General features: G+C 41.3%; 1 protein-coding gene across 2 annotated transcripts in view; it reads left to right on the top strand.

Annotated features, from left to right (window-relative positions):
- The window catches only part of KIAA0930 (KIAA0930 ortholog), an 88,221-nt gene extending 61,672 nt beyond the window's left edge, over positions 1–26,549 (top strand). The window contains exons 3-10 of one of the 2 annotated variants that reach the window (XM_063354994.1): positions 6,065–6,169; positions 7,476–7,553; positions 10,289–10,390; positions 10,842–10,982; positions 12,810–13,004; positions 15,246–15,408; positions 18,223–18,378; positions 21,580–26,549. In XM_063354994.1, the coding sequence (XP_063211064.1) occupies positions 6,065–6,169; positions 7,476–7,553; positions 10,289–10,390; positions 10,842–10,982; positions 12,810–13,004; positions 15,246–15,408; positions 18,223–18,378; positions 21,580–21,620 (981 nt within the window). In that variant the 3' untranslated portion in view covers positions 21,621–26,549. Of the gene's footprint in view, positions 1–6,061; positions 6,170–7,475; positions 7,554–10,288; positions 10,391–10,841; positions 10,983–12,809; positions 13,005–15,245; positions 15,409–18,222; positions 18,379–21,579 lie in introns of both variants that reach the window. The other variant, XM_063354986.1, reaches the window with a different exon arrangement.

The following is a 26,549-nucleotide window of genomic DNA, read 5'->3' as shown; positions in this document are numbered from 1 at the left end:
TAAAAGTCAAATTTCAGTCTCCCTCTCACAGCTGCCTCTGGAGACAGTAGGAGCATTTCCTCACTGAACTTTTATTGTGGATAAAGTCTTGAATTTTGTTCACTGTATCTTCTTCCTCTCCCTTTTCGTGTTCAGCCCCCTCCCTTTTACTGTTTGTTAGTGAACGTGGTCTGAAAAAAAACTGAAAGTGGTGCTACTACTAGATAGACCTGTAATCGCGTTAGACTTCTTTTTAACAGAAAACGAGAATCTTCTTTTTTTGGATGGCTTCTGAATGCCAACAAAACAGTGCTCCTTGTAAACCCTGTTCTTGTTACCCCATTCTTTCCGTGCTGCCCAGCTTACAGCCTGTATTGATTTTGATTGTAGACTTCTTTTCAGGAGTTTTTCAAAGGCTTATGCGCTAAGCTTTGCAAACAAGGTGACTTTTCAGTTCACGCTGGTTTCATCAAACAGCTCTAATGCCTTGGGAACTATATAGAATTAATACTCCCCTGAGTGAGGTGGGTTGTTTTGTTTGGTTTTTTTTTTTTTAGAAAGGGTGCTAATGTCCTAGCATTCATATTGTTAATATCAATTTAAAAGGTAAAGCATATGTGGGAAGTTTTGGGGAGCAAATAGGCATGGTGGAAAAACTACCAAGTTGTGTCACAAAGATTTTAAACCTAGACTGGGATCTCAGATGTTTTTTTTTATTTCTGGGTTTTATGTTAAAAACATTCTAGCTCTCTGTAACTATACAACTAACGTGCTGTATTGTCTTCCAGTACAAGATCTGTGATTTTATATGACTGGAGTTCTGTAAAGGTGACCAGTCCACAATACATACATCTCCAAAAGGCATATTTCTATGAATAAAATACATTAATATTAATGGATACTTTGCTCTTAGGATGTTCCTCTTGTGCAGATGATAGGTCCTGCCAACAGTTTCAGTAATAATGTGTGTTGTGGGTGGGAGTAGCTGCGGGGCTCTACAGGACCTCTGGTGCCACTCCAGAGTAGGCACAGGCCCATGAAGTCCTAGAGATGGACCATAGCTTGATTAGTATGCGAGACCTTTGTCAGAAGGTATCCAGAACATTTCCCGTGCATGGAAAAGAAATGGGTTGAGGAAGAGCGCGATGATGGTGAGGGTCCTGGGTAGCAGAAGTGGCAAAAGGGAGGGGTCAAAAGGGGAAACAACGTTGGGTGGAGGTGTTGGTAAGGAGGCTCCGCAGGGACCAGCAACCGGGATTATAAAACTACAGTGGATTCAGATTTGCAGATGACACACACTGGTGCTGCATAAATTGCAATGAGGGCATGACCGTCGGACTACGCAGCCTATTCCCTGGGAAATGTGGATCCATTTATTAGCGTAGTTCAATACTTCGGTGCCAGCCATGCATGTGTGCAGGCTCTGAAAAGGACAGGCAAGGCACAGAGTGCAAGTTATTTAGCACGTGATCGTTTTACTGTGCAGAAAAATTGCAATCCTGAGGGAGCAGTAAGAATGTGTACGCCAGTGCTGTGCCAGTACCAGAAAACTCCAATACTGGCGAAATACTAGAAGGATGCGAAAGGAGCACAAGATCTGTAGAGCTGCCCTGCTATGAGACCTCCTAAAGGGATTCTGTCTAGTTTATCTGAGAGATTAAAAAGTTACAAAAAAACCCCAAACCTGAGTATTAAAGAGCTTCTTAATATAGTGGAAATAGGCATGAGAAGAACCAGAGGCTGGCAAAAGGAAAGCAGCTGAATTAAATGAAGCTGCACACTTTCAGCCAAGAGGGTGATTAATCATTGGAATGAGTTCTCAAAATAAAGTATTTTCCCAGGCACTGTCTAGTCAAATGTGCTTAACTGGGCTTTGTGAAGAAGTAACAGGGTAAAAATGTCTGTGACACGTAGGTGGTCAGCCTAGCTGATGTAATTCTCCTTTCTAGCCTTAGCTTGGCAACCCTGTGAAAACTTTATAAAGCTGAAATAATGGATTTCAGCTTGCTGAAACTGTAGAAGGGTCGTCATCATGACTCGAATGAAGAAATACCCAGGCTGGCTTTTTTATTTCATTGGGAATAAATAATTAGTATTTACGTAGCTCTTTCTATTAATAAATTTCACGCTTGCAGGAAGGCACATCTAATCTAAAGCCAGATAAACAAGCATAGAGGTGAGGTATGGCCAAGTGAATCAGCAGCAGACCTGGAAACAGACCCAGTGTCTCCTGGATCCCCAGCTGAGACAGACTTGTTTTCTTGGGAGGACTCAGCTGTCTGAAATCCAGCATTTTCTCCAGCCCATATCATTATTTAAGTCCTGAAGGCCAAATGTGACAACACGTATTAAGCCTAGAATATCACAAAACGGAGTTGTGATGAAAAGCGTGAGGTGTGCTATGAAATTGTATATATTTTTTTGTCTCTATATTATATATATTATTTTATAGATATAAAAAATCAGGCTCATAGTTACCATGTGATTTTTATATAAATATAAGGCAACACTTCTGTAAGGCAGGTGTTTCTCTTCATTTAGGAAGCACTGTGTTCTGCACTGGCAGCACTGACTTCCTTAAACTCATGTAATGTTCTTTATTACTGAGAACTCATTGAGGTTTTGACGACAATCCTATTTGTTGATGTCCGAGTACTTAGAGGTCAGAACAGCGAACACGTTGGTCTTCTGTTTCCCATGCTGTCAATCCCAAGTGCCTACATTCACTCGAAATTACTCACTTAAACGTAAAAAGTTAATACTTACCCCTTGATTTTTGGATTTGGAGTTCAGTGAAGAAAGTCCCTTGATGACAGTTAAAAGGTAGCTACTTCTATAGCGTTTATGGGATCTTAACAGCTGCAGTTCTTTTGCACGTCAGGAACCTGAGTCATGGGGCTTTCTGAGGCTTCAGGTTTTGATTTTATGTTCTTGGCGTATATGCTGTTTATACATAGTACCAGGAAGACAAGCGTACAGATGCTGAACAAGCTTCCTAGAGATGTGGACAAATTAGGTCAGCCTGCCAAGGAGTTTAGACTGCTGATTTTAAACAATAGTGATGAACAGGTATGAAACGGTGAAAATTTGTGTTTAAAGTTCTCTGTTATTAGGGCGGTTGGGGTCTTTTTATTATTTTTTAATGATTGATTTGGATGCCTCCTTCATTGTCAAATGCTGAGCAGGTGGCTGCAGGGTCTGAATGGAGTCAGCCCCTGTCTTTCTTACATCCTTGGCCCTGCCGGAGACTGCACAGTGTGCTGGTGACAACAGGATCGTTTGCTATGAGTTGAACTGAGCCTGTTGATTTATTTCCTGTAATACTGCATGGCCACCTTCACGTGTCCGGCACTGTCGCAGTAGAGGGTGGCTGGGATTAATTTGTGACGACACTTGCGTGGGAAACTGAGCCCCTGGAAAGTGCTGTTTGTTTTGTCCAACCCAGATTTAGCACTTTGCTTTATGTGTCAAGATGCTGTTTTACTACCTCTGGAAGAATTGTTTAGAAGTGAGTGAAGGAGCTGTTGCAGGTAGAGATGTTCATGCATTAAGGGGTGAGATTTTTATTTTTTTTTTGAAAGTGACTTGTAATTCGGGTGCCTGCACTGTGAAGCATATGACCAGTCAGACAGGGAGCAGTGGTGCTGCTTGTTACAGCACCCTGGTAAGGCCTCATTGCGTTTTACAAAAGCAGCTCCTTTTTTGGTCGTGCGGAAAGTAAGGCATCCAAAATTACTGGCTGCTGTAGCAAATGCTGGCTTCTCAGCGTAACTGCTGCCAGAGTGCTGGGTAGGGCCCATTTGTTCTCCTGATGCTCACCGGGGATGCTTACCCGGGCACGAGCAGGAGCTGCAAGACACGTCCAACAGATGTCAGCGCCGCAGAGAGCATTTGGAAGTCCATTTTCTGCATTTCTGGGGTCGGACGAGTGCTGCCTTTGTTGCTTCTGGCTGCTGATGGCTCCTTTCTCTCTGGGAAGGGGTCGCCCCTATCCTGCCCAATTGGACCTGTTGAACAGAGATCTGAACCCCATGCAGTTCATTGCCTGGCAAAAAAAATGAGTTCCCCAAATTCCCTAAATTAATTTCCTGTGTAATACAGTGTGGCTTAAGCACTTGGCTCAGGGAACAGCCGTGGCGGTGATTCACAGTGATCCACAGTGCCCTGTCCCACAGGTTGTACTGCCCAGGAATCCTACCCTAAATTAGTGGTTAGGGAAAAAGTGATTAGAGAGAGGCACTTTGTCTCTCACTATCTGTGACAAGGTTGGGGAGGGTTCCGTGAAAGAGCTGTTGTGCAATGGCTTTGTAATTGCTGAGGAGATGTAGTTCAGCATGTGAATTAATTTCACCAGCAGAAAACATTAGTGGCTGACTTCTGCAAAGGGAGGTTTAAACTTCATCATTAAGGAGATGGTTAAACTCTGCCTGGATTAAAATAAAGGCTCCATTGGTATGGGGGCAGAAGAGACTGAGGTGGTGTCTGCTGAGCACTCGGGCTCTCTTGCCCTGGCGTTACTTTAGAGCTGGAGTTTTACCCCACAACTACTTAGTCCTGCGTTTACCCGGTCCTCTCTCCGCGTCCTTCCTTTGGAGGCAGGATGGCTTTTGTTTCCTAGGGTATTTCAGGAATCTTGCGAATGTGATGTTTCTGTGCTTTCAGGTGTGAAAGTGTGCAAATCTCACCTTTGTTTATTTAAAGATGAATTTAAATTAGATTATTTCCTTCAGCTGCTCTTAGTTTTTTTCGCAGTGACCTCTCATTAGTTGGTGCGATTATATTGCCAATAGAAAAGTTCACGGCTAGGAGGTTTAGAAGAAAGAAAAACAAAACAAGGGAATGATGATGTATGAGTCTATAGGCGTTTTAAAAAGATATTTGTAAGTAAAAAAAAAAAAATTAATGATAGAAAACAGTGCATTTAGCTTTCATATTATCTAATGATGGTGTCAACCCTGAAATACTGTACTGTTTAACTCTTCTTCATGATATTTCGGTTTTGTAGCTTTAGAGCTAGAGGAGTTGAAATAAATACAGTTGCTACAGGGCTTAATCTCTACTCCATATGATTTCACTGGCATATTCTGACTTTTATGACAATCTGTTTTCTAACAAATGGGCTCAACCCTTCTTTGCCCCAAACAAAGCAAAGAAAGGTTCATGAATTGCTCTGTTTGCCGTGATGTCAGCTGGTCACAACATTCTAGATATTTCTTAAACATCTCTTAAAGCGTGTTACTGTGTTAACCAAAAAAGATACTGGACAAACAAAGAGAAAACAGATGTTTTTCCAGGTATTCTGTCAAGGTAGCGCATAGCTCTGACACCTGTGAAGTGTACTACTTGTCACCCTATCTTATATTACACAGCAGGTCAGAAATTAAGCCGTGCTGCAGATTGTTTTTGTAAAGTGTCAAACTACAGTTTAACTCTGTGTACTACATCAAGTTCTAAATTTATCTCAGTTGCTTCAATATGTTAGCATTGGTAGAGTCGTTTCTGCTTTCTGTGATTATTTGGAATTTTTCATTTGCTTAGTTTTAGTACGCTGAAAATCTCACATCTAGAGGGATCCAATCGGTACTGTCAGTGCGAAACATTTAGAAGACAGCTTGCCAAAACGTCTTCTGTGAAGCATTAATTAGTGGACTTTGTCTTCCTAGGGTCTCCCACTGCACCTGGGAAAGAGCAACAGCTACCCAGCTAGATGATATTGAGCATTAGTTTGGTGACATGTTTGGTTTCAAGGGATCGTGTTAAGAGAAGTATATACATATGCAATATTTTATTTATTTCAATTTTGCTAAAACACACCCATCATAAGGAATAAATGAAGCCGCTGTCCAAAACGAAGATTCCCCTGCAGAGACCTGCTTCTCTCACCTGTTCTCCCTCACGTCCCCTGTCCCCGCCCGCCTTCACTTCTTCCACGAGGGCTGAATTTCCATGGTCAACAAAATCTGATCCTGACAGAAAAATACAGCAGGAAGCTACACAATGTGCAGCTTCTGGTGTCAGTTTTGTGTATGCATATACATGTCTTTAGGTAATATTTTTTCAAGGAGATGTGATATTTTCTTAGCAGGTTGAAGTTGAAGTTTACCGGAGAGATTCTAAGAAGCTTCCTGGCCTGGGAGACCCTGACATTGACTGGGAAGAGAGTGTCTACTTGAACCTCATTCTACAGAAGGTAACAGTGATGCTTATCTAATTTTAGTGCCCTATTTATGCTAGAGAGATTTCAGGGAAGGCTCTGTTCTATACTTTTTCTTCCCTAGCTTGGGAGATTTGAACACTTCTGGAGGAGAGGAAGAAAACATGATTTTAATTTTCAGAGTCTGAACAACCATAAGCTGAGATGTTTATTAGTTTTCTGGTAGAGTCCTAATAGCTTTCCTCAAAAAAACCTTTAACTGTACCCATTGAAGCTGGGCTGAATTTTATGCTTTGTAACAAAGTTTTACAAAATAGAAGGCTTTATCAAGTTTAATAGCTTCTGAGAGTGAACGAGACTGTTAGACAAGCAACATTTCCGTTAGAGTTCACAACAGTGGTGCAGCCAAGAGAGGGAACTGCTAACTGGAAATGCAGTAAAGGTGTTAGGTGTTGCACTGGGAGTTTGCTGCTCTTGATATCAGAGCTTTAATAAAACTTTTGGTGTTTTGGTGGTGGAAACATGAAGCTAGCACAAATTATTTGTTTAATTAACTCATAGGTTGTTCAGTTGTTGCGTATGTTACATTGGCACTTAGGGAAGCTGAACATTACTATAGTCATTCAAGATCCCTTAAAAGTTCTGTGGATTATGATCTTGGAATGAGAGACCACTGGCTTATTGTACGCATCCTGGAAAATAAATTGTTTTCATTCTCTCTCCTTCCTCCCAAAAGTCTCGTTGCAGAACAACTCTGCAGAGAGCAGTTTCCACCTTTATTTGATGCTGAATAAAACTAGAATCTAATTGCTACAGTCAGAATTCAGAGATGCTGCTACAGCTGGGCATTGCTATCCAGAGCTACCACGCTTGCTCCTTACAAGTTTTTCCAGGTTGTTTGACAAGCTACGTTAAGGGTTTCTGACCTCTCTAATGTGTTGTTTGTATTCGTTAGTGTTTCTGTATTTCCCTTTTTGAACGGAGGGTATCTTTTCCATTTCTACCTTGAAGTGTGCTTGTGTGCATTTGTCTTGCTTATTCCTCCAGCTGACCAGTAAGCTAGCGTTAAACAGTATTGACAGGGGTTTCTTTACTCATAGGTTGTGCACCTCAGCAAACATCTGTGCAAAAGTATCATTGAGTTAATAAACAAACACAGGCTTGAAAATTGTAGGCGTTTCAGTATAATAAGCAGAATAAAGAAATCAACAATACCAAAACATCTTATTTTTTAGCCAGCCAGCTAAAAAAATCAAGACAAAATGCATTCTGCTTCATGCACGTGAACGCTTTGTTTTTCTAACTCTAAACCTTTATTTCTCTATCTGGTGTCCTCTTTTAGCTGGATTATGTGGTGACATGTGCTGTGTGCACACGCTCTGATGGAGGAGATATTCACATTCACAAAAAGAAGTCTCAGGTGAGATTACCCTGTTATTACTGTGGATATGAGGTTGGCATCCGGTATTACCTAATCATAAAAACTACCAAACCAGGGCAGTGATTCTCAGGCTGTCCTCTGACAGATGCATCCTTTTGAAGCATCTCGAGTCTTTGTCTAGTGACATTTCCTGCCAGTCAGCTAAATGTGAGATCTAAATGTCCTTTATAGCCTCTCTCAAAAAATTGTGAAGACCTCTGCGTGCTTTCAAGACTTATATCTTTGCCTCCTAGATTTGAGGGGAGTGCATTGGGAGGGAGCGCCCAACTGTTAACCAACCTGAGGGTAAACCTGAAATTGTATGAGACCTGAGTTAGGAAAAGCCTTTGGGGTAAATCTGTAACGTGGCGCTGTTAAATGGTAGACAACTGACCGATTGCCAATTTCTCTTTTTATTGTTTTAGGAGATTCTTGTTTTCTCTCTTAAACTGCTCGTTCCATCTCCATACGGAAGGTTTTTATCACTTGCTTGCGTGCAGCATACAGTTAATCCAGGGTTTAGCATAGTGGAGGAGACTGAATAATAAGCATGGAGGGGATAGGAACAAGAAACCCCAAACTTCTTCACTCAGTTTCCAGCAGATCTTGCCACAACTTCCCCTAGTTGACAGAAATTCTTCTTTAAAAGGCTCCTGTTGCCTTTAAAAGGCTGTTTCTCCTAGGCATTTCCACTCCTTTAGCTCATTCAGCTGTTTGCATAGCTTTACCTAAAATAAACCAATGCTCTTTAGTAATTTATTTTTGTTTTACCATTTCAAAACAATTGTTGCTTTGCCTACAAACAGAACTGGCAATGCTGATTATTTTATTTGTAATTTGCATTGGTTAGGCACATAATTCCCTTCTGGTGCTGTTGAGACACCACATTACACCACTGATGTAAGCCTTTTATTTCTCACTGCTTTTTCCACTGTTTACTAGCCATAATTTCACCCCAGGCTAACTTCTGCAAAATTCTTTTGAGAAAAATCTGTAAATATTGTGTGCAGGCTTGAAAACTAGGAAGATGAGATCGACCCTCAGTGCCTGCGTGCGGTGTTCAGAATAAGGAGAGGGTTTTCTGTTCCTCATTCCTAGAGGCTCATACTATAAATTTTTCTTTGTCTTCCCTTTTAAAATTTACCAGTACATACTAGTAACATTCCAACACCATGAAGTAGATCTGTGGAGAGAGAAAAGGCAATTCTATATACTGTGGAAAGCATGTTTCAGTCGGGCATTTCATTGTTATATGCACCATTGAGGCTTTTAGTTTTAAATGAAGAAAAGACAACTTTTGGGGATCTGTATTACTGCTCTGGTGGTTCTTTGTTTAGAAAGCGTGTATTACCCTGTCAGTGTGCAGCCACGTGCTGAACGGGTAGAAGCCCTATTCAGGCACAGGACTTGCTGTGCTACTCCAGACCGATGACAAAGCTACTGTGGTCATATCAGTAGAGTACCTAAGGTATAAAACCAGTGTAAAAAAAGTTGTCTTTCCCCTAAATTATTTTGCAGACTGCATAGTTTCTCTGCTGGCTTGACAATAAGATCTCTACAAACTGTATTTTCCTTAGGTGTGTCTGACTGGAGATAAGTTTGGGGGCTGTTTTTAGCTTTACATCGGATGGCATGAGAACAAGGATAGATGGAAGATGTCCTTGTTTCAGGCATTGGTGCAAGCGTCATCTTTGCAGAGTCTTGTTGCTTTGTAATGTTGTTTCTTGTCAAAGCGAGCTTTCTTTTTAATAATCTGTATTTAAATGTGCATGTAGGCTTCAAAAGTACAAATAAGGAAAAGCAACCCTCTCATGAATATCTAACATCCTACCCTTAGGCATATTTCATGTTGAATGGTTTGTGGCAAGAATATCACATGCCTGACAATCTGGGCAGATTCAAAGCTTTCAACACATTCACGGTGGGCTAAGATTTGACAGGTTTCTTGTAATTCAAAGCTTTGTTTGTAAACAGAGGTGGAAGCAAAGAAAGCTACTTGGTCTGAATTCTTCTCCCTGTTTACCTGCTTGCTGATCTTGTTGGAATGATAAAATCTAAAGCTTTTAGTTGTTTAAACATTGGTTGTTTTGAGGAGTGCAGTGACCAAAGGAGTTCAGGAACTGCTTCAGGGGGAGGAATGTGCAAGAACAACAACGGTGGATAGAGAAGGAAACAGAAGCGGAAAATGAAGATGAGAAATCAAGTGCTTGTCCTCCTGAGGGCCATGTACTGAGTGATGTTGATTTTTATTGTGGAACTAAGCAAACAATAACAATGAAATTAACTGTACAAACAAACACTGTTAGGTCAGCTACTCCACAATAACTTTCTTGCTGCGTGTGCTTTTTACTTTACAGCATGTTGCAGTAACTTAAAGGCAGCTCAAGGTGGTTTTCTCTGTTAACAAAAAGAATACCTTGGCTGTACCATAGGATGGTGAGTGGTCAGCTACGCACAGGGACACTTACAGTGGAGCAACTAGTATTTGGTGACTTGCTTGTGAAAAGGCAAGGATTTCACAAGCGTGGTCATTATTGCAAAACAGGCTGTAGTCAGAAACCAACTCAGCTTTGCCTGCAGGATGTCCAGCATCTATAGCATAGGTGAAAATGTTGGCTGACTGAGCGGTGTTGGACTGTGGTGTTTTGGTATTGCTTGCCTTGTATTCAGTGCATCCATTCCTGAGCACGTTTAACTGAGAAGATGGTTTGGGTTTTTTTCTGTATCTTCCTCAGCAAGTGTTTGCATCTCCTAGCAAACACCCAATGGACAGCAAAGGAGAGGAGTCAAAGATCAGCTACCCCAACATATTCTTCATGATTGACAGTTTTGAAGAGGTGAGTTCCTTGTTGCAGCAGCAGAGTTTTGTCCTGTTCTAGTCTTATGTCCCGATTAGCTGTTCTCTTGTACCTTTTGAGCAAATGGTCTTGGCTAATTGAGGGTTATCTTCCCATAGTTTTTATTTCATTTGATTTTGTTTTATTTGACCTTCCTCTTCCTTTAATGTTTGAACTCTGAGCTTAAAGCTGGATTTTGGCATCTGTCCTTATGATGGGCTAAAGCAAGGCAAGTTGATGTGATAGCTGCTTATCTCAACATGTGATTTGCAGTATGCACTGCCTGGAGTCTGGTTTTTTGAAAGTCTAGCGTGGAGCATGCAGCTCCCGTGCTTTCTTCCATTTACGTTGAAAGTGCCTTGGGCCTAAGGAGAATCATGGGAATCTGAATATATTTGAACTTTAACAGCTGCGGTTTGCCTTGAAGTGTTTCATCTTGCATCTTTGGCAGGTTTTCAGTGACATGACTGTGGGAGAAGGAGAAATGGTCTGTGTGGAGCTGGTGGCCAGTGACAAAAGCAACACCTTCCAAGGGGTGATTTTTCAGGGGTCCATCCGCTATGAAGCACTCAAGAAGGTCTATGATAACAGGGTAAGGCACTTCTGAAAGACAACATCCCTTGTACAATGATACTCTGACCACAGTTTTAATTTGCTGCTCAGGCTGTTAGCTTTTTGTCCTGTTAGATCATCTGCATTGTAGTCTGTCCTTTTTGGCTTTGAAAATTACCTGAAAGCTAATGCTTTTGGCACAGACAGCTGAGAGTCTTCAGATCAGGATGTATTTCCTGGGTGTTTGCCAAAAATAGTGAAGTTGATTAAGAAGCCAAGAGCATGACACAGGAATGGGTCTGAATAACAGAGTTCTAGGAGACACTTAATTTTCTTGAAAGGTCATAGATATTTCTAGTTACTTCAGAGAAGGCATGTTTTTCAGGGAGATCGTAAACTCTGATAACCTTGCTATATGTAAAATGTGTTTTTCTTTAGTTTGTTTTGTACTCACAGCATTTTCAACAGGCCGCTGTGGTTTCCTTGCCACAGAAGGAAGCTTTCTTTGCTTTCCTATAGAAACATGAAATACCAACACTCTCAGTTTCAAATTCAGTACTTAATGCTGAAGTTGAGAGAGTGTATGAGCCAATAAACTTCTCAGTTTGCTATGAAGACAGTCCCGAGGGTTTTTTTTAAAAAAAAAAAAAAAAAAAAAAAAAAAAAAAAACAAACCAAAACAAAACAAAAAAAAAAACCCAAACACAACAAGAATCTTAAAAAAATTTTCAAAAACAATTTTTCAAGAGAACACGAAACTGGAATTGTTTCTCTGTCCCACCCTCGTCTTATGGTGTCTCACAATCAGCAGGTGGGTTATTAAAATACGTAGGAATGCAGAATCACTAAAGTCAAAATAAGAAGAAAGCCTTGCAGTGGAAAGACAAAATTTGATGTGTTAATGTCACCTCATAGCCTAGGAATGTCCAGTTTGACCACGCTGCTACTTTACGTTGTTTTGTTAGATGAAATAAAATCGTTAGATCTTCAAATACTCAATTTCCAAAGGAAAAACTGGAAAAATTTGACCTTTCTTTTAACAGAACAGAAGCAAGCCCTCTATGCTTTTGAAGGTTACTTGATTTCAGTTGTGTCTGTTCATTCTTAGTATAGTACGAGCATCTTGGCCCTTTCAGGCGATAAGCTGCTGAAAGTAGTAATAAAGCACTTAAACTTATGGATAAGTCCTACTTATTTCACTTGGCAAAACCTTGACTGTTTTCATATTGGTCTGTTCCTTTTTTCAGTTCTCAGTTCAGGTTTCAGTTCAGTTGTGTTAACTGGAAATTGAGCCCTTCTGTCTGTTGAGAGGGTTCAAAAGCTGTCAGGGTTTTGCGGTGAGCAATGGGATGCAGGTTAGTTGTGCATGGGGGCTGGTTCTTTATGCTTTGGGCTTGGCAATGTGGACACAGAAATGTCTGAATTGACTTGCCACAAAGTAGTGCCAGAGTTGCGTGGTGCGCTTTGCTAGTTTGGGGCATCTTGTGTGCGTGTCTATTGCTTTTTTGGATTTAAACGAGTGTCGCTGCACAGGCTGGCTTGTGCACGTGCCTGCTTGTGCTGTGGTGTGCCACATTGTGTGGGTCTGGATAAAAACCTTGTATTCTGTCTCAGTGTGCCATTGGGTAATTCTGCTTTTTGGATTGCTGAAGGAGTTGATTCTTCTCTGAACTTCTGTTTTTGTATCTGTAATATTGCCTTCCTTCAGCTTGTGGCTTAAAATGCTTCTTGAGAATCAACAATAATGATCATTATCCACTATGTTTTTGACTTATTTTTAGATAACTGCTTTCAGTTTGAACGTTATTTTTGTCGAACACGGAGATGATATTACATGGGTTTTCTCCCCTGTCTTGATGTATTGTAGGTGAGTGTTGCAGCTAAGATGGCTCAAAGAATGTCTTTCGGCTTTTATAAATATAACAACATGGAGTTTGTCCGAATGAAAGGGCCGCAGGGGAAAGGACATGCAGAGATGGCAGTGAGTAGAGTTTCTACTGGTGACACTTCACCGTATGGGACAGAGGAAGATTCAAATCCAGACTCCCCAGTGCATGAGAGAGTAAGTAGCAGACAGAAATACTGACTTACGGTTAAGCATGAGCATGTTTTTGTTCTAAAGCCATAGGTGGACAGAAGCTGGGATTAACTCATATCAAGGTTCTAAATTTAGGTTTGCCTGTGTATATTTTTGAACGTACTCAGTATATGCAGATGGATTTTTATCAGTTTCCCTTGAGCAAATACTGAACACAAGAGATGACTGGATGATTCATACTTCTGGAGGAGTGTTTTGTTGGAACAACAGCGATGTTGATGCCAGGGAAAATGATGATTCTGCCTGTTTTCTATGAAAATTAATAGATTCCATTTCTGTACAAGATGGGATTTACCTAGAAACATGGAATTCATGTATTATGTAGGTTGCTTGCTAAACCTCACAGGAAACGGTACTGGTAGGAGATTTTGCCACTTATTAATGCTGCCAATAGGAAGCCTATATAATATTAAAGCAAAGATTACGGATCTAGATGCAGTACCATAATTACGCATATACTTAATTTTAAGGCACGTGCAGTAAAATACCAATAGAATTAGTCCATAGATGCTGATCTGGCCCTTATTCAAGTCCTGAGCTTTGTTTTCAATTAAGGCGTTTTACCCAGTTAATGGGGATTAGGCAACATGTCTTCAAAATACCCGCACAGATGCGTCCTGACCTGGGCTGGAAAGTTCCTGGTGGATTCTAGTCTGGTTTCCTGTGTAACATAGCTAACCCATGTAGTTTAAAGGTCTGCAGGACTGCTTCTAAAGTTCTCTATGCGAGCTGTGTGATTTTTTTTTAATTTTTTTTTTGGGGGGTTTCTGTGTTCCTAAAAGGCAAAATGAGCTGCCAGCACAGAGCTCGTTAACTGGATGTGCTTGCTCTCTACCACAGAGATACAGCCTGGAGAAATCAGGCCCGGAGGGACTTCTTGATCTTTTGGCTCCAAGACTTCCAGTGTCAACTGGAAAATGTCAAAATGCATGTGATAATGTATTATCTTTGCTTTTTGCTAATGGTTTTAATGGTGATTTGTCTGTTTCTGGTTTTCCCTCCAGGTGTGATATGAAACGGCATCAGAATTAAAAATAGAGACAAGCACAAATTAGAGATTAAGTGCACTAAAGAGAGGATTAGTTAGGTGGTAGAATACTTCTGAATTTTCAATTATTTTTTTTGCATTAATGATAGATGGACAGCGTAGAGTGTTTCAGCAGTGCAACACCAACCCAGCTTGTCTGTCATCCTCACTCACATGTCACCTCCCTCCTTGTTTATAGGGACAGATGTGAGCAATATCAGAGCTCATCTCAGGAAGAGTTATGGGATTATTAAATTAACTTTGTGAAGAAGGAAGGATGAGATAGAAGTTGTTCACCTCCATAAGCAAAGTAGTCATCCCTTTTTTTTTTTTTTAAATTAAACTATTAAACTATTAATAGCAAAAACAGTACATAAGCACTGCATTTCAATTCTTTCTGAAATAGATACGGTTGACTATAATTGTGGTTTACGCAAGAGGAGCTACTGCTCTGAAGGGCAGTTGTCTCTCCAGTTTCATCCATAACTTGTTTTTAACCATAGGCAATTATACCCTTCTGTTGACTAACCAAATCATGAGGTGTCTCTCAACTTGTTTTTCCCCATCCTATATTGAAATATGATATAAATATAATTTTACATTGACTTCACTTTTGCGTCAGCGTCTTGGGTTAATTAATTACCTTGTGACCCTGCTTCATAGAGACACCGTGACCTTTTACAGTAATTCCATGTGGCATTCTTCTAAGCAGGGAAACTACTACCTTGTGTTTGCCAAAGAAAAGAAGATGCACAATTTTAGTATGTCCAGTACAATACATTTTTAGTCTACTAAGTCTTCTGAATTTCACGATGCAAAAAATAAGATTGTCATTCCTTGTGCCTAAATTATTAATCTTTATTTTGTTCCTTTATGACTATAATTCCTTGTTAAGTGATCATCTGAGGGGAGAGGTTTTTCATATTCACATAACAGTTGAGAGTGATGATATATCAAAATATTTGCATCTTGGTGAGCATCTTGAAGCTGAGATGAGTGTTCAGTTGGTATTTTCTGGCCACTCTGATAAAACTTACAACAAGACTCCAGTCGTGATTCTGATTTTTTACACATGTGACTGCCTCATGGCACGTATTTAAGACCAATTATTTCTTACAAGAAGCATAGAACTTTTTAAACAACATTTTTTTCTAGTATTTCTTCTGTTTCCCTTTTAGGTCACTTCTTTCAGCACACCACCAACCCCAGAACGCAACAATCGCCCATCCTTTTTCTCTCCATCCCTCAAGAGAAAAGTGCCCCGAAATCGAATCGCTGAGATGAAAAAATCCCACTCAGCAAATGACAGTGAGGAGTTCTTCAGAGACGAAGATGGCGGAGGTGAGAGAAGTAACATCAGCTAGACAGACTTGTCTGGAGAGGGCACAGAGCTATGGAAAGGGATCCCAATGCTGGATTTTCCAAAAGGTTTGCAGTGTAATAAAACCTAGCTCCACAGAAAGTCCAATGCCAGTGTTACTCTGAAATTGTGGTTATTCACAGGCTTGGCATCTCTTTGAAGGCTGGAGACCAACAATTCCTACATGTGTTTAAAACTTATCTCCCCCTTTTATATAGGTGCATTTGAGAGAAGCTTGAGAATAAACAGGCAAGATCCTCCCCATTTCCCAGGTACCACGCTTTCAGGTGTCACTCTCCCAGATATCACAATGTAGTTGGGGAGAGCATACTCTCATGGACAGGTCCTTTGAATTCCCCGATTTGATCAAGAGTTGGTGAAAAGGCATTTACTTCAACTGGCTTTGGATCAGTTATGAACTCTGTAAAAAGGACACCTGATGAATTAATTTCTTTATATATATATATATATATATATATATATATAATGGTTTAACACATTGTGGAACTCTTCCGATGAAGTCTAGTTACTCAATATGAAACAATCAACAAGATACAAAACTGAATCTGATTCAGAATATAGCGTATAAATCCAATCATATTGTAGTTCTGTTAGGCAGGAAACTCACAAATATCGAAGTCCAGACTGCTTTTCATATGTTTAAAAACAATTCAGTAGAAAAGCCAGAAAATCTAACTACCTGTTGGCACGCTAACAGATAAACACAAAGGTATCTTCCAGTTCACAGATTCTGTTCGTAGTAGCAAAGGTGTTACCTATCAGTAACGGACCTATCAGTACTGGGCCAGCTTAGCTAATAAGGAATTGCACATTAAAAAACAGGCTGAAGTGATAACTTTTAATTCAAAATCTGTGCACCTTAAACTGGTTGTAACTAATTTAGGGTACCATCAATAGAAACACTTCCTAATCTCTTTTTCCTTAATTTGCCTAGTCAAAACATCTGTTATTTCAAATTAGATGTGTGTTAGCATGTTTAACTAGGCAAAGGCTAGGGCTTTGGTCAATTACTACGTAATGTGGGAGCTTTCCTAGATGGAGTCCTGCTTTTGATACCTTTCTCCTGGAAGTTGCACAGGATGGAATGGAGTTCAAAGCACTTATCCAGTGGCCTTCATAGGTGGTGGCAGTATCTGTTCAGTATTGTTTTGCAGCGTCTGATCCTGGCGTACATAATCATAACGATGAGCGTTCTTCTTATTTTCATTTTCTTTTTCTTCTAATATATTAATGGAAGTGAACAAATTTTAGGTTTTCCAAACACTTTATAGCATACACATAAAATACTGAATAGTGTCGTTTCGCTTAATTAGAAATGTTTTGACCTTATTGTTTCCAAGGATAAACAGAGGAGTATTTTAACAGGTTATGCTAGGAAGCTTAATTTATTTGGAGATGAGATTTCTACAAGGAAGAGTAACTAAATGAGATTCTTTACGGATTTCAGAAACGTGAGTGTCCTACCAGTTTTTGCTTGGGTGGTGAAATTATCTTGTTTTGGAGGGAAAAAGCTGACTTCAAAAAGCCCATCACTGCGTGAACTGTAGAAGTGGAGATATTTGGGTGCATCTTGGCTTTGTGGGTGGAGGAAAACTTGGCTGTCTAAAGATCAGCAGCGTCTGTGGTTTGGCCAGTGCTGCCACAGCCCTGCCCCCAGGGCAGACAGACCTCCTGTGGATAGGATCAGCCTGTGAGGGCCCACTTCACTCACTTTTGCTGTGTGCAAGCAATGCACAACAGGAGAATTGCATTTATTCCAGCTACCAGAGTCAGGTCCTTCTGACCTGATCACCACAGTGCCCTTGGCATAGTGGCAATGTGTGAGGGGAGGGAATAAACTGCTTGGTTATACATATTTATAGGGAAGGAGGGAAAACAAGTAGGTTTTTTTCCTCCCACCTTGTTATGCATCTTGCTAGAGTAGCTGCCACTATGTATTTCTCCTGTGCTAAGACCTCTTTGTGTGGATCAGGACCCACTTTTAAACAAATGAATCCCAGAGCTTGAATTGCTCCAGACCAGAATCGTTGTGTTCATTTCAACATCTGCTTTTAGCACTGTGGGACAGGGCTGAGTTTTACAGGGAACTGGAAGGAAAGTTTAGAAACACTCAAAGTATGTGGCATGTGGGCTCCTGGCTGTGGGAGAGACCTGCAGGTATAAAAACCGCCTCTAGCCTACAGTGGATTTGGCATCCCTTTGTTTTAGAAGTTATTTGTGGACCTTTAAACTTATTGTGGGAAGAATGGCACTGCTGAAGGGTCCCAGGTTTGGCTTGGGGGATGCAAGAAATCTGCAGTGAACCGCCTTATTAACACTGACTCTCTCCCTGTCCTGTAGATGTCAGTTGTCTTCTTAAGATATGATTTTACTGCTTTTACACTTGTGAATTTCTGCATGAGTAACTACTTAATTGTGGGGATATTCTATTATATTAAATATGAGAGAAGGCTGGGCGAGGATTCTGCTTGTGCAGTTTGGTAGCGAAGGCTTCATTCCTTCTCCTGGCTGGTCTGTTAGTGAATAATGGTTTACTACTGCTGCCAGCTGCTGATATAATTCATTAGCTTCAGTGCAAATGGTGAATTCTGCACTGGGCAAGAGCTGAGTGAGTTAAAAAAAATAAAAATAGTAACAATAGTGACCTATGTGTGATTTCTCTCTAGGCCATAAATAGTAGGCTCTCTTTTTTTTCTTTCAGAAGCTTTCATTGGACCTTCCAATAAAATGCAGAAAGTATAATCACTTAAGATTGCTGTCTTCTACCTTTACAGATCTGCACAATGCGACAAATCTGCGGTCGCGGTCCTTGTCTGGAACAGGACGGTCTCTGGTGGGCTCGTGGCTGAAGCTGAACAGAACAGATGAAAACTTTCTACTCTATGCACACTTAACTTACATCACTTTGCCATTGCATCGAATTTTAACAGGTGAGTTTTAAGATATATTATGCATGAGCAGAGAGTCCTCTGCTTCCCCAACAGCCTTCTGCGTTGTGGGATTTTGCTATTAAGACAGAGGAACAAATATTTCTGTGTAAGGGAACATCACTTTGTAGACCTCATTTGCTGACTGTAGCAGCAAATCAGCGTGAACACGTGGAATGGTGTCAGCCTGTTCTCTGGCTTTGAGACAGTTCTTGGTGATGTTTCGAACAAGTTGGAATTGTTCTAACAAACTTCCAGAGGAATGCTAGTTGCTTTAATACCGGAATTCAAACTTCATTCTTCTCATGAGTGCAAGGGAATTCATTGTGAGCGCATCCACTGAGAGCAGTAGTTGGAGCAGAGACCTGTGATTGTGAGAGTTACACAAAGGCAGCTCTGGAATTTGGAGCGACCTCCTTTGCCAATTTTGACTCTTAGATTTAGTTTCCATATAAATTGCTTGGACTTATCGAAGTGCCCACACTGATGCCGATAAATCTGTCAGGTATCCAATGTCTTTAAGTACACATAAATGATGTTTGTATGTCCTACCATGGGTCCCCCGTGTTGTTGGTCTAGCTGTGCCAGTCACTACATTGATGACAGCCAACTCTGCGTTTGTTCAGCTGGGCCAAGATAGCACAGTAAGTTGGGTTTTACAATCTGCAGGCAGTACCGAAGTTTTGATTTTCATCTGGATAACCATTGTCTACCTATAAATACAGGTGGGCTGGAGAAAACAACTGGTCTGTTTGAGCTGTGTCTGTCAGCAAGCCTGCCAGCCTTTCGGGGATACAGCTTGCAGTCAGTATGAGGGTGCCCACGTGACTCGAGATAAGTCTGAAAGCTGAGAAAGCAGTGGTGGTGAAGGGCTCTCTCTTCTAAATGCAGTGGCAGTTTCTTTCATATAGATGTCATAGCGTTACTGTCCACTCTCTTTGTTCTTCCTAAGTGAAGCCCTGAAATGCCTTCTCATTGACCCTCCTGGGCAGAAAGAAAGTTTGATCCAGCTGCATAGCAGTGTGTTCGGCAAAACTATTGCTCAACTCCAAAATCTAGACCAGAATACTGTTACGATCCCAGGGCAATGTAAAGTCCTGTCTCTAACCCTGGAAGCTCCTTATAACCGTTGCTTCCGCTAAGAACTTAATCTTTTTCCTTCTGTTGAAGGAAATTCCTTCCTATGACTTCTGAAGAGGTTTGTCTGGATTGTGGGCTTTTGATCGGCACTTGCTTTCTTCTGTCTGGGTCTAAAAAGGGAACACACCTGAAAACAAAAACAATCTATTACATAGTGGTTATTTCCAGACTGTTCCTGAAAGGCAGCTAAAAGAAAAGGAGTTAGGAAATATGTTGTTAAACAGGTTAATCTGCTGCTAAAAGAGATGAGAAGATAGTATTGGTATTAATATCATTGATTATATTGTGCTAGTGTAATAGTAATAGCTGCAGTCTTGTCCTCACTTGCAGGCTGAGCTCTCGGAGCCTGTTGCAAAAGTAGACTGGCTCTGGCTCTAGAGAGAAGAAAATTGTAGCTGATAAGGCAGAAGTGTGGAAATCATACTTAGCACAGAGGTGTTTCTACATTTGTCCTTTCACTGTATGTAAGGATTGATTTCAATTTAGAAGAAATTACAGATTTCCAGTAAAAATTGATCCTCTGAAATTGAGTGGATTTTGAACAATGTTTCAGCAAGATATGTAATTATTCTTTATGATAATTGTGTTGATTATCTTACAGCTAGTTAGCTGGAGTTGTCAAGCTCACTTAGTCTCTCACCACAGGCATTTTGGAGTTCACGGAAGGCGTATTGTTCCTGCTGGCATTTAATACTTGCTTAAGTGGGTGGCATAAATGCCTCCGTGCTCTCAAATATTTGCTTTGAGCTCAAACATCCTTTCTGAGACCTAATTTGTTTACCATACGGTTGCAGGAGTCAGTGTATGTATCAAGATGCACAGAAATAGGACATGAAATGTCTGGGCTGTAAGGCAGAATTTTAATCTGCAGTTTTTCACTACCCGCATTTGCTTTAGCTTGGCACATGGGGCAGGGTCCGTTTCCAGTGCCTTTTTGTAATTAATGCGTTTGCGCCAGTGGCAGCTTTCCAGCAAGCAGGAGCGTTACACATGGGACAGGGTGAAGTGGGAAAGATGCTCATCTCTCTTGGGTAATTTAGGAAGCCTGTACTAAGAAACTAAAGTCCCAGTAATAACAATCAAAGTACGTTTTAAAATGTCTGGAGTTTATACATATTGATAAGACTTCCTTTGCTCTGAGCCTTCTCTCCGTGCTAGATAATCCCAGTTCTCTCAGCCTCTCCTCCTATGTCAGGTGCTCCAATCCCTTAATCATCTTTGTGGCCCTTCACTGAGCTCGCTCCGCTGTGTTTCAGTCTTCACAAGCGTGGCTAGAGCCCTCAGGAGCTGTGGATCAATTTTTACTCACGTCATCTTCTCTGTGCAGCCGTATGTGATCAGCCTTTTAATTAAGCGTGTGCTCCTTTTTCCCATGTTCTTTATTCTCTGTGTAGCCTTGAAAAGGACGTAGCAGCCCAGTTTCCAGATAATTTCTACGTACTGCCATGCCAGCATGCTGGTTTTACCGTCTGCCTTTGGAAAGATACCCATGATTATGACCGATATTTTTATGGGTTCATATTCTGTCACATTTTGGACAAAAGGAGTGATTTTTGTGGCAACTTTTTTGAGTGCAGAAATGTAGACTTTGGGTTATAGTATGGATGAGACAGTCGAATTATTTGTAGCCACATCTTCAGAGCCGAAAGTCTGTTTAAGGATCTCGGGGATGGTGTGTTTCTCCCTTCAAGAAAGGGAAAACCTTTGGCATCTCCTGTCATGGCACTTTTGCTTGCTCCTCTGGAAGATTACACCACTCTGTGACTGACACATGTTGCTTCCTCCCACTATAAATGACACTTAGATTAGACATCATCTCTACATGATGGGATATATTTGTGGCTCACCGTCTCTCAACGAGGGTCCAGCTGGGCAGGAACCGAATTGGACTTTAATAGCCAAAGTGACATACTTGTCGTCTTTTAAATTCCTTAGCGGGCAGAGCAGGGGGGGCCGTGCTGCAGTCCACAATTGCATCTCCGGTTCTTTGTGCTTTCTGGTACTGTGGCTACTTTCAGGAGCCTCCTAAGTTTGCCGTATCTCTTGTTTCTCTCCCTTGCCCAGATATCCTGGAAGTGCGGCAGAAACCAATTCTGATGACATAGCAGAGAGCGGGCACTGCCTTGGAGCCTTGTTGCCAAGTGCCTCACCACAGCGGTTTTTCTGTGCTAACACTACCATCTAGTGTCAGGAACATAAACCTCCGCAGGAAAAAGGGAAGTCCAAGAATACCAGCCGATCAAAAGTGCCTCTTTCTTCCTTCCTCTGCTGTCATACACCGTATGCACACTTGCAGTACATCGCTTGAGTGTTTCTGACTGGAAGAGGACTTTCAGCGAGATAAAACGAGAAGGGGCTGTGTTTAAAACAAGTCGACGCTTTATGGACAGTTTGTTACTGTGTTTACTTTATAACTAAGAAACCAACAATATGTACAGAATGTGTTAAACTTTATATTCTTTGAGAGAAACAACCTGAGAATTTCATAATGATGTACTAATGAACGTCGTTCCCTAGACTCTGGCCCATACGCTCCCCTTGTCGGTTTGGCTTAGTGTGTGTGTGTGTGAGCGCGTGTGCGTGCGTGTGGGGACTGAAGGGATGAGAGAATAATTTCCTACTGAGGGAGGAAAAGGAAAAAGATGCTACAAAGGCACATCGCCACTTTGGTACGTGGAGCGGGTCAGGTCAGAGCTTAAAAGAGGCTGAAAGTGTTCCCATTTGTTCATGTGTCAGTTTTAGGACAGGTGAACTCTGCTGACAGATTTCCGTATCTACCAAAGAACAGCAACATTTTCATCCTCAAGAACTGGCTAAGACAATGAGCCAGTGAAAAGAAGGCTAAAATGTGCTGCTATAGTAAAGCCGAGGTTCATATCCAGTACTAATGCTGCTTATCTCTCTCTGTTAGCTGAGTCGACACAAGTTTGAGTCTAAAGTGGAAAAATAGGAGGCCGTAACTGGACTCCAAAGCCTAAAAACCTTACCAATAACCAACATCCTCCGGCATGCACTGGACTTCAGAGTATGTAGAGTCATCCTCGCGGTAGCGTTTGTAGCCGAGGAGGAGGTAAGACCTGATTAACGTCTGGGCAGCTTGCCTGGGTTCTTCATCTCCTGGTGGTGTTCTGCTGTACCGTTACCTGCTGAAGCGCAGAGAGTTTTCCTGAAAGACAAAAGACTGAAATGCAATTCTGCTCTGAAAAGTGACTAAAAATAGCGTAGTGGGAGGTCTGAAAATCGCGTCAGGAGCTCTCAGGAAAAAAAGCCTTATGTTTACAGGTAAAATGCAGCTTTCTTTAAATAGCAAAACTCTGCTGTCCTTGATGTTTGAAAGCTAAACGCTTGAATACCGAGACTATTGCAGTCTGGGCCGCTGTTTTGATATGGGACCCAGTCAATACCCAGTTTATTTACGACTGCATAACTGGCACATCAGAGGGCGGGGTAGCGTGTCTCTTTGGGCATGTGAGACTCCAATATATGCACAAATAGAGAGCGAAGAGGCCATTTTTGTCACTTTTCAGACTCTGAGCACCTAAACTTATGCCATTGCCACAGTTACCAAATGGCATGTGCTCTGAGCCTGGACCTTTGACTCCCTCATACCCAGCCTTTCCCCAAGTGCTTTGTTGTTACTCTTTCAATAGCATCTGATGACTTCACCTCTCAAATAGGACTTTCTGCTTTTTTTTCCTCAGGCCAGGTTCCGCGGGAGTAGCTCCACTTCAGCATAAAGGTAGACTAACTTTATCATTCAGCCCAGCATGATGAATCCAGCATGGTAAGGAGGTCTTCTTTTTGTTTGAGTCGAGGTCTGGAAGCAGCCACCTTAGCATAGAGCGGTGGCATTTCTAACACCGGCAGCACGAGTGCATGACAGGGACAGTTGACGGCTGACCGGTTTTTAGTTTGCTTCAAATGTGTCGCAGCAGCGTTAGAAAAAAAAGTTCACTTTTTCATTACCAGCACCGCCACTTTTCGCATTGCAGCCTTCGAACTTTGCTGTGTGGGAGTGCGCGCTCGTGGCGTGCGTGTGTGAAGGTGCTCACGCGGTCCAACCTGGGGCATGTAACTTGTGTGCCTGGGCTTCCTTCCTGAGCCGGGGGGAGAGGTGGAGTCCTAAATCAGCAGCTGAAGCGCCCTCTCAAGGAACTTGCTAGGCAGCTTACCTGAGGTCCCTAAGTAGTGTGCCTCATGGCAGTGGGTACGAATATTCTGCCCGTGTCAAGAGTTAAACACCTCTTCAGCCAGAAGACCGGTCCTACTCTGAAGCCTCTCAGAATGCTCCTTATTCTGCACTTTCATACTGCTGAGCTGGGCAAATCGATGCTCTGTTTTCCTTTACGTACTCATTGGGGAGGGAAGGGAGAGAGGGTTAGTATTTGTACTACTAGTAACAATTGATAGCTTTCAGTCAAACAGCCAGAGGAATAACACACGTGAAAAGGAAAGGTATCCAGATTGGAACCCAAGTGGTAGGTGCCTGAATACTGCTCAGTCGACAGTAATTTGTGATGTTTTTTTCGTATCGTATATGACGTTTAGGTAGCTTAATTTCACGTGGTCTGAAAGACTGAGCAAATCTTGCTGTGTAAGATTTCAGAGCAAATGAAGAATGTTTCTAAACTGGTACATCAGTATAAAGGTAATGTTACAGAAAGTACGGTTCAGATTCCCCATCTATTATGCAGGAGGTATCACCTGCTTTGTTACCTGTACTTGGGTGCATTTGGATGTCTAGTTTTTGAAGGGCTGCAGTGTAAGTGTCCTGAAATAAGTCAATTGTTTTATTGTATCCTGCTAGTGGATATGCTATAGGTACGTCGAAGACTCATCTTTTTTTATTAGAAAAGGGCTACAGGTATGCCCAGATGCATAGAAAACATAGGTCCAAAGGTCTACTGAATGTCAATAGTGCTTTTTGGAAACAAGTAGATGTGCCATATTCTCAGTTATTCCTTTTCTAAACAACTGACTTAGGCTTCTTATGTATATAGCCCTTGGTTCCTGCTTTCTGTTATCAAGTGGGGAAAACAAATTTTGCATTTTGTTTTGCTTTTAAACAAACCCTTAAAATCATAATTTATTGTCCTTACGTAGACAGATTGACAGGGAAGATGGTCAGAGTTTTGCTTGGGCCAAGATGGCACAGCTGGGCCCTTAACATGCTATTGTGCTATACCAAAAAAGAAAAGGGAATGTTAATAGGAACCCCTCACCTTTTTAATTTGGAGGGGGTTTTAATTCTGTAGGTCCTAAGCAGTAAACTGTTTTGAGCCTCTGCTGGCCATTTAAATAATTGCTGAGGAATGAACTGGTGTGTCCTGCGTGCCATAAAGGTATGGCTGTCCACGTCTTAACTGTTGGCGCACGTGGTTTTCATTAGGTACGTTGATGCTTGAGAAGGCGGCACGGTTAAAAAATTTGGGAAGCTTTGCAGAACAGCTTTATTTATTTACAGAATCCCACCATACCTCATTACTCAGTTAACTTGTTCCATCCTTCTGCCCATTCACTGCCTCTGGAGATCAAGGCTTACCCCTTGAAGTGTCCATAGGTGATGTATATTGATAGCTGTCAAATGCAAGGATGTAAACCGTTTCACCCTTAGCAGGTTTTTCACTGCTATCAATTTAACAGGTAAAAAGCTTTTGTTTTTTAAGAAAGCTCGTAAATCAGTTATTTTGTATTAGCAGATTATTGCTCTGCCTTAGAAACCACCACATATGGGAAATCACATTCTCTTATTGCCAGCCAGCACAGGGTGCGTTCCAAGTTTCCTTGTAAAAAATAAGCCATTCTTAGAAACGCCACAAATCTTTCAGCTGTCTTGGCTAATCCAGAGTGTGTGGGTTCATGTCCCATCTCTCTTTATTCTCCTGGTCTTCATTGTTTACAAGGATTGAGCACGTTGGGCTCTGGATCGCTGTTACTCAGTTTTCCATTTTTGGGCACGGTGTGCTTTCCTGAAAAAAGAATTGTTTGCACGGGTGACTTTCCACAGTAAAACGGTTTTTCCCAAAGTATATTCTTACAACAAGTTTTAATTTAAACAGTGAAGTCTTTGGCTCTGCAGACAAACTTCTTCCAGCAGACCCTCATGTACAGAATCCTGTCTGGTCACCGAGGTTCTGTATGGATGTGAGGTCCATGTAAATAGTCTACACTTTTAGACTATTGACTTGCTTCTTGCCAATCATTAATTTTCCCTTTCCGGCTGATTGCTTGTCCTATATTTTGTAGTCTAAAGCTTCCCCTTATTAAAGGTAGATATAAGATAAAATCTTCAGAAGTGCCTAAGACCTGTTGTTATCCAGTGCGGTTTAAGAACAAATTTTTATTTAGGAAATGAATAAAGTAGTCTTAAATTCTATATGTGTTGTGTGTAGCAGCGTCAAGAAATTACAAGTTAATAGTTCTCGGAAGAACTGGCCATCTCCTACAGACTCGCCCTTCGTGTTTGAAAGACTCTCATGGTCTCCAAAGGTCGTGGCTGAAAGTTCTGGAAAATGGGTTTCTTGTGATCACAGCAGTCGGATATCTGCGAATGCCTTATCTTGTTTTGTGAGGTATGACTGAAAGTGTGTGGTGCTGGTGTGTAGAAATTCTGTGTCAAGAATAGGTACGGTAGAATCCAGTCAAAGGCATTGTGAAATAAGTAGCTTTTACACCAAACCTTAAACAAAAGAGTATTTTACACTGGAATGTAGCTGTTTGGATGCTTGGTCAAGATAATACAAAGCTTAAAGGTTACGATGTTGAACGTTCTCTGTGTAAATATATAAATATTCTCAGCCTAATTTTATCAGACTATCACATGTTGCATGGTTTGTTTTGGGGTTTTTTTTTGCCTCATTGATCATCAGTGTTGATTAAAAGATGATGGGTTGAAAATGATGTTGGGGCAGTAATTACTGAGCCCTTTGAACAAAGAGCAAGGAGAACCTTTGTGCACCAAAAATGGAGTTGACTTTGCGAATGGCAGCAGTGCAGAAAGTGTTGGACCCTGCAGCCAATAAACAGACCTCTTA

This window comes from Chroicocephalus ridibundus, chromosome 1 (assembly GCF_963924245.1).
Source record: "Chroicocephalus ridibundus chromosome 1, bChrRid1.1, whole genome shotgun sequence".
NCBI classification, from domain to species: Eukaryota; Metazoa; Chordata; class Aves; order Charadriiformes; family Laridae; genus Chroicocephalus; species Chroicocephalus ridibundus.
This window is presented reverse-complemented; position numbering and strand designations above follow the sequence as displayed.